An 8267-nucleotide genomic window follows, 5' to 3' on the forward strand; every position below is an offset into this window, starting at 1 on the left:
TTTAATTTTTCAATTAGTGTGTTAGTCAAGAATTCGTTAAAATGATTGTTAGTTGGATTCTTGGCTGATTCATTTAACTCCTCCCATAGGATTATTAGAGCAAATGAAATAAGTACACCTATTCTTTTTTTTGGTGTTCATTGCAAACTCAAACACTAAGACCAACAATTAGATTACCCTATAGGAAGTTTTAATAGTTTAAAAGACAGTTAAAAAAATTTTAGTTTTAAGATAATGGTTTTAATTTGAAAAGTGATAATTTTAAGAAATTTAATAAGTTTCTTTTTCTTTAAAATTATCTGTTACAATTTTATCGGATATCCTCAAGGCTTAAATGTATTATAAAAAATTAAAAGAAATATAAATAACCCTTTTCATAATACGATGTATGAATACAACATATATTATAAATTTCATTATGTTTACCTAATCCTCATTGGAGTTGAAGATATAAAGTTTAAAATGAAGTTTGTACAAGTTGACAGAAATTTTAATAATTAAATACGAAGCCAGCATAGCTCACAAATACAATTTGCTTACGTTATTCGCCCTTTAAAAAAACAAAAACACCATTTCAGGGCAAACTATTTTGGTTTCTCCATCAATTAGAGATCAAAGAAACAAAACTAAAAAAAATAATAATAATAAATGAAGGGGCGTTGGATTTCCACAACTTAAATAAGAATAATACAGCACATAAAAGTAAGAGTAAAAAAAAAAAAAGATGTGATTGAAGTTTTCAAATAGGGGTCCTGCCATAGTGCAAAACCATGAGATGATCAGCGGTTGAGGTATGTGGAAGCAGAGTGACTGCGTCTCTTGAACTCCATATTTGATCTCTTACCTGCTGCAACGTCAACGAAGGTTGAAGCTGTTGCCCTCTACATCTTATCTCTATCTGCTTTTATCATCGTACATTACGTTCTTTGTTAGTCATTCTATATATAAAGTGGTAACAAAACCATGAAAGCTATTGTCAATACATATATAGGCATGAAAACGAAAGAAAGGGTTTCATATTCAATGGTCTTATTTTCCATACTTTTTGTACAAATGTTTCAGCCTATTTTGTTTCAAACCCTTAGGAAAGCTACTCTCTGAAGTAAATTAAACTTGGTTTTCTGTTGACAAAGAGACTGGAAAGCAACGAAAAGATGTGAACATGCAATTGTTCTTTTTCTTGGATGCTAAAATTTGAAGACATTGTTTTTAAAAAATTTCTGTACTATTAATCAAACATTAATTCAAATGGAAAAATATAAACAAAATAAATTTATAAAAAACAAAGAACCACTCCACCATTTCTTTTCATTCTTCTATGCAGTGTTTTCTTCTTCTTTTTACGCTCTTTAAAACAAAAGTAGTTATGTTAAAAAAAATATTGTTTAAGCACTCTCTTCAAAAATTATCACTAAATTTAAAAATAAATATTTTATTTATATTCACAATAAAAATTACGAATTATTTGGAGAGGTGCGCCAACATATAAACTTTTTCTATAAAGCTACCTTTAAAAAATACCCCAAAAATACCTTTCTTTTTAAAATTTAATTTAAAATAAATATATAAGTTTTGGGTTATGAGTACCACATATTGTGATTGAGATAATGGGTTCAAAAGAAACTAGTTTAATACATATTTGTTTTGTTTGCATTAGTGTTTTACATGTAGTGGTGAAGTCATGCTTTGTCACTGCATTACCTCCTATCCATCTTATGCATCTTCAAACTTTTACTTTACCCATAAAATTCCTCCATCTACCAGAATTTGAAAATTACTACTAACTATAACTTAGGTCAGGCATGGAATTCCACCCTCTAAATCCTGCCCGTTTATTAAACTGCCCGAAATAATCATTACCCTTCCCACCTTCACTTCACTCAGCTTCTTTATTAAAATATTTGATTAAAATATCAACTAAAAATATTTTTACTTATTTAATTAAAATCAGTCCATATTTTTAAATAATCTATTTCTAATGAAAAATAAAAATATCCATTTTATAACCTAAAACAATACTAATATATTTTACATTATTCTTAAAATTAATCAAAAGAAAAAAAAAAAAAGGTCTCTACCCATTCTAGTACCTACATGTGTCACATTTAACATCTCTACGTTCCTTTCTTTCTTCCTAATTCAAAACCCTAATGTCTTGAATAAAAAGTCAATATTCCATGCTAATTGCGTGTAGATATTTTTTTGTTAATTCTGAAAATTTATAAAGTAGAATTAGTAAGTTGTTATTGAATCAAAATAAGGATACTCCTAAGATTATTTAATAATTCATGCTGCATGCATTGGGTTCACCAACAATAAAAAAAACAAGTCATTTTCATGGGGAGGCTCTTATTTGTCTTTCCATGCTTTTATGTTGGGGGAGGTTCTTTCTCAACAACTAGGAATGATTGTGTTGTGGAATTATCCCTCATGCATTGCTTTCTCCCGACGTAAAATATGTGGGGATTTATTTTTAAAAAAGAAAAAGAAATTGTGTGGTTGGTTGTGGAGTGATGATGGGGTGTTTAAAATTCCGTCCAAGTGGTGCACTTAAAGATTATTTTTTCTTTTAAAATTTATGATGGTCCCTTTTTAAGCACACTCCATGAGAGAGAAGGAGGGCCTACCATGAGCTGTTTATGAAAGCTGAGATTAAAGAGGCGAAAGCGTGACGAAGGAGGCGAAAACGCATGCAGATGGGAGAATGACAGGGTCCACGTGTGATTTCCATGCCCCTACCTTATAATTTTACTACACGTTTTACTTTTTATCTTTTTTATTCTCTCCGAGGGATATGTGTTCATGAGTGATAGAAAATAAACCCAAACATGAAGGTGTTCTCATACAAATTTTTTATTGAATTGATGTAATTGTTTAATTAAACATCAAAGAAATACATATCGGTAGAATTATGAGTAATTTAATATTTTTAAAAAAAAACCCTAAAACCATTCTTTTTATTTTTTCTTATTTAGTATTTTATTAATTTTTTTAAAAATTTATTGAAATCTTTATTCTTTTCAAGAAAAAATCATTAGTTTATAAGACTAATACTTGTTAAAGTCAATGCATTGCGCTTAAAAATTACAAAAATAAAGAAGATCAAAAAAACCTTTCCCACCTTGGTTAAACAAACTTTTTTCCCACCAGTCCAAGAGGCTATATGTATCCTTAGAGGTATTCCTTGCATTGAGGTGTGAAAAAGGAAGAAATGGGGCCATGTTTGTGTAGATTATGGGTAATGATTATGAGGTGTAAAAGGGTAATTAATCTTGTGCCTAGGTACTAGTACTATGCACAAAAATCATTAATTGAAGAGCTATGATAGTGTTTTAAGGAGGAATATAGAGAAAGAAAAGAAACCCTACATCTACGCTCTAAATCACTTATAACACTAATCATTGGATATTTGGTTGCATGCCATGTGAACACAGGAAAAATTTCTTATCCCTAAAACAAACCCTTAGTTAAGGCAACAATATTTTTATGACAAAACACCTGGCGGTTACCAAGGATTTTCCATATCAATGGCATCTGTTGACCTCAACAACTACAACAAAAGTTGTTATTATAATTAAAAACAAGAGGATGTATGAACATGACACACATACATAAACCATATATAATATATGAACATTTTGAGATTAGGTGTATATTATTCAGGCCAAGACTACAATCTAGCAATAGCTGTAACACTTTGGATTATGATTTGTATTGTATAAAAACGAGATATTGATTACTTCATAGCGTGAAGTGAAAGGAAAGAAATATATGCATTCGTGGCATAAGGGTTGACCTATAAATGCCTCAATCAATATTTTATAATTGAAACTAGTACAGCAAAACAGAATGTCGAGGATGTCCTTTTATACATATCTAGCAAGCTAACATGGTTTAGATATTTTTATGTGGGACGCAGACAGACAAATTAATGATACTTGGAGTGCCGCAAAGGACAATAGAACGAAGGCCAATTTAATGTAACTACACCAACTTTTAATCTAATAACTTGAAATAAAAGGTTGTCTTAGCTTGACGTACCCGAAAGGGAAAAAGAAAACAAAATGTTTCTTAAGCTAAGGCAAACAAAAGCTTCATTTTGGCTTTTATGTATGACTTGGGCACATATCTACATGCCTTGGTGCATTACTACCATATGAAGAACATGTGGTACTAATGTTCCAAAATCAATTATATTGTTTTTTATACCCTAGAAAAGAAACAAACTTTAAACCTTAAATTTTAAATGCTTATTTGGACCCCCCCCAAAAAAAAAGTGAATGAAATTTTGGAGACTAAAGATTTGGATCTCTTAGGTTGTACAAATTATAAAGCTAGAGTAGCATGGAAGAAACTCTCCTTTAATGTCATTATTGGAGAAGAAATAATTGCATTAAATTGATTATAAAAGGGATGGGAGGAAAAAATAGAGTGAATAGAGTTAAGAAATGGAGATACACAATTATTGAGTTATGTAGTGCACCTCGCCCTCGTGCACAAATTATTGAGGTATAGACCTCATTTTTCCCTGATTATGACACAAAATAACTTGAATTTTCATCATACCGGGTATATACGCTCCCACCTCAAGAAATGGAAAGAAAAAGTAATCAATTTTCTTCTTTTTGTTAGATTATAATTTGTGTTGAGATTTCAAAACATGATGAGTAGGGTGTTTCACGGAGGAGTTTACTTTCAATTATTATTGTTTTGGTATTTAATTAACATGCATGTTTTTTGTGAATCAGACAATAATAAACAACTATGTCCATATCCCATACATATTTCTTACCTAATTATATTTGGGTATTTTAGCTGTTGAGTGTTTATTTATTTCAGTATAGAAATTACACTTGTCTAAAAACTAAAGCCAAGGTATTAGGGAAATTAAAGTATTTATTTTAATTATTTAGATTTTATTCATCATGATTTGTAAAATTTAATGGCTTTTAGTAAAAATTAGTAATAGTTGGTTTTAATGAATTGTATGGAGTTTCTTCTAGTACATATCTATTTATCTTTTAATTTTCTCCCGTTCTTTTCAAAAAAAAAAATCATCATGATTATAATGAATAAAGTTTAATCTTCGTATAACATATTATATTGGATATTTTTATATATATTATGAATTATAAAATTGCTTATGTATGAACAAAGAAAAATACAAACTTGTGTATAAACACATTTTAATATATAAAATAATCCATGCATTGTTTTTTTTTTTTAATAAATTAACATGCAAGTGTTTTGTGCAAATTAATTAAAGAATAAAAACAAATGTGTCTATACTAATAAATATCCCATACTTATTTTGATACTTAATTAAATATGTTTATGTGTTATGGGAATAGGAGTATGCATATTGACCCTAGCTAATCAATAAACTCAACTCATTCAGATATCTAAAATAAAATATTTCCCATTCTTCTCTATATTTGAAATGCGTTTCTCTTTTCTGTGGAATAAGTGAGCAATTTTCTTTCATATATATTGAAATTAATTTATTTCCAAGTACAATTAATTTTACACCTATATATAAACTCACTCTTTGAAAAACATACTACTTAGAAATTTTAATAATGTCTTTTAAAAGTGCTTGTTGCACTTATTTCACTAATCCCTTAACTATCCTTAGTAGTAAATCTTAAATTAATGAAATATAGGTTAGATCATTGGTAATTTTCATATGAATTTATGGCATATGAAATAGTGAACCCCATTATAGAAAGAGTAGAGTTATTTTTGGGTTGAGAAAAGGAGGTGGGTTAGTAGTTTTCAATATTGTTTTATATGTCCAAACTTGTACTGTCACTAACAACACCCATAACTAGAACAAGAAGCTCATAACCATTTTACAGGACTGGTTACCTTGATATGAAAATCCTTTTGGCAATCTTTACAACCATAGACTACATGTTAATGCCCTAATGATGTTAGATAAGTAAAAGGTTATCCTTAAACTGCACTTCCCACCTAAATGCACGATGATATCATACAAGAAAAAGAGAAGAGAGAATAGAAAAAACATGCATTTAGTTCTGCTGTTTCTGTCACGTCTTTAGCACCAACCAAGTCCCCTATGTAGTAATAAATTTGGAGGTTAAAAAGAAGGGTTGATTTTTTCTTTTTGGATCTTTTGAGTTTTATGCTTTCTGTGTTTTGGTAATCTAAAGCATGGGGTAGCATTTAATTCAAACAAAGGAATTTGCATTTATGTTTTATATATAAATAAATACCTCTGATTCGCTATCCAGTCTCAGCTTGTTAACCAGATACTTCATTAATAATCGAACTGTCATCTTTCCGTCCCTGCTAGATTCCAACCAAAATCAGTACACTTGTTATATATAAGGAGTTATTGTGAAAGCCTGGAGAAAATTACAAGTACATAGAAAGTGATTAATTGGAATATAACAAAGGGATAAGCTTTGTTACTTGATTCTTAGGTAGCTCTTCGGAATCTGAGGCAGAAACGGTTCCTTTGCTCTGACCATATTTTTAGAACATAAAAAAAAGGTGAATTTCATCAGAAATTGAAATCTTTCATTTTTCAAATACCCCAAAGTGATATGATTAAGAAGAGGAGAATTTTCAAACAAAAATTGAGGCAAATATTCTCTTCCTCTCTCTCTTTTTCTTTTTTTGGTATGCTGTTTTGTGCAACTTACTGATTTTGCGATGCTTGAAGCACAAACCAAATGCCAGAATGGGGTCTTCTAGGAGGATCAATGATTCTAACATCCGAGCTCGGCCCTGCAACATCCATTTCGGACTGCACCTGAAATGGTCTGGCAAAATAGGACCCCAATGGCACCAAAGAAGAAGATGAGGAGGAGGAGGAGGAGGCGGAATGAGCTGCTGCTATATTTTGTGCTATCGGCCTAAATGAGGAGCTAAGCTCCCCATGATGAGGGAACGTGGAGCTGCTCCCTTGTTGGTGTTGAAAGAATAAAGATGAGCTAAAACTATGCATGAGCGGTGAAGGTGGCGGAGGCGGAGCTCGAAAGTCAGGCATATGAAAGATAGGGGCTAATAATGGCCTTGCTTGTTGCGACATACCACCAGGTAATAGATCAAGCTCAATCATCCCTCCTCTTCTTGCCGTTGGATCGCCTTGGTAATGCTTGTTGGCATCAGATCGTGTTGGCTGACCCCCTAAACCGAGTTGGAGCCAACCTTCATCTCTCTCTAACTCTAGTTCTTGATTGTTATCCTTTGAGTTGGAGCCCGCTTCATTAAGACTATTAGTTGTTGATTCATCTTCAGCCATGCGATTAGCAGCTAGATCAGATCCTACATAAGCTTCAGCGTGAAAATCATACCCGTAAACACGGCTCATAAGCCCAAAACTCTCTGTGTAACTGCTACCACAATAACCATAAAAGCCGCCGCCGCCACCGTGAGGAAGATGATGCTGTTTAGGAAGGTTTTCAGCAGGAACCATGGTCATATCCGGTAACCCAAAAACACCAACACCCAATTTCTACTATAACAAAGAGAAGGAAGAAGGTGCTGTTGCTGCTGTCTATAACCAATTCCAAGCTTGGCCTTGATATCAACATAAGCCATGGATGAAAATGGTGTTTTCAATACTCTGGTGTTTAAATTGGATTGCCATAGGCATGTTTTGGAGAAGAGAAATCAAGAAAGATAGAGACACCCATTAACCAGAGAGGAAGTGATGTGGTTATTGAGTTTTTAATGTAGGAGAATAAAGGGTGTAAATCTGACTTTCCATTAATTCTCTTTGTTTGGAAGCTTGTGGAAATGAAATAGTTAGAGAGATGGTGGTCAGTCAGTCAGTTAGATTAATCAACAATAATATCCATTTGTATGTCTTAGGGAGGAATCGTTTTTTGACTTTATTAAGAAGAAATATATGCTCCACCTATTTTGTAAAAAATATCAAAAAGGGTCCCCCAAGCAAACACCTTTAAACTTTAGGGCATGTTCCAAGGAGAAAAATGACTGTAAAAGGCTCCTTCTTTTTAGAATATCACAAAAAGGCCCTTCTGAGCCTTAATAAAAGGTCATCCCTACTACAATTGGAATGTTAAAAATCAGAAGTGAAAACCCCATTTCATTCTCATATAAACTAATTAATTTTGGTCACACTTTGCAACAGCCATAGGATATAAAAAATAAAAACATTAAATTTCCCCTGAAAGAGAAATATATAATGTTACTTGTTTAAATAAAACATTCATAAAAGTATAATATTTATTTATTTTGAGAGTCTTGAAAGTTTTAATTTGTTTCATGTGATG

General features: G+C 31.6%; 1 protein-coding gene across 2 annotated transcripts; it reads right to left on the reverse strand.

The window, feature by feature from the left end:
* Positions 1–636: 636 nt before the first annotated feature.
* On the reverse strand, positions 637–7845 carry LOC108486074 (uncharacterized). 2 transcript variants are annotated; one of them, XM_017789893.2, is made up of 4 exons: positions 6669–7845; positions 6436–6486; positions 6237–6309; positions 637–898 (listed from the first exon to the last, which is right to left on the reverse strand). In XM_017789893.2, the coding sequence occupies exons 1-4, from the start codon at positions 7448–7450 to the stop codon at positions 740–742; spliced, it is 1065 nt and encodes a 354-aa protein (XP_017645382.1). In that variant the 5' UTR covers positions 7451–7845; the 3' UTR covers positions 637–739. The 2 variants fall into 2 exon arrangements, with proteins under 2 accessions (XP_017645382.1, XP_017645381.1); XM_017789892.2 differs by having other exon boundaries at positions 6237–6312.
* Positions 7846–8267: the final 422 nt, after the last annotated feature.

This window comes from Gossypium arboreum, chromosome 3 (genome assembly GCF_025698485.1).
Source record: "Gossypium arboreum isolate Shixiya-1 chromosome 3, ASM2569848v2, whole genome shotgun sequence".
Taxonomy (NCBI): domain Eukaryota; kingdom Viridiplantae; phylum Streptophyta; class Magnoliopsida; order Malvales; family Malvaceae; genus Gossypium; species Gossypium arboreum.

Coding starts and splice junctions, on each gene's coding strand:
- LOC108486074 (XM_017789892.2), bottom strand. CDS start 7,450: ATGACCATGGTTCCTGCTGAAAACCTTCCTAAACAGCATCATCTTCCT. Junction 6,487..6,668: donor CTTCAAGCATCGCAAAATCA/GTAAGTTGCACA, acceptor AAATATGGTCAG/AGCAAAGGAACCGTTTCTGC. Junction 6,313..6,435: donor AAGAGCTACCTAAGAATCAA/GTAACAAAGCTT, acceptor GTTGGAATCTAG/CAGGGACGGAAAGATGACAG.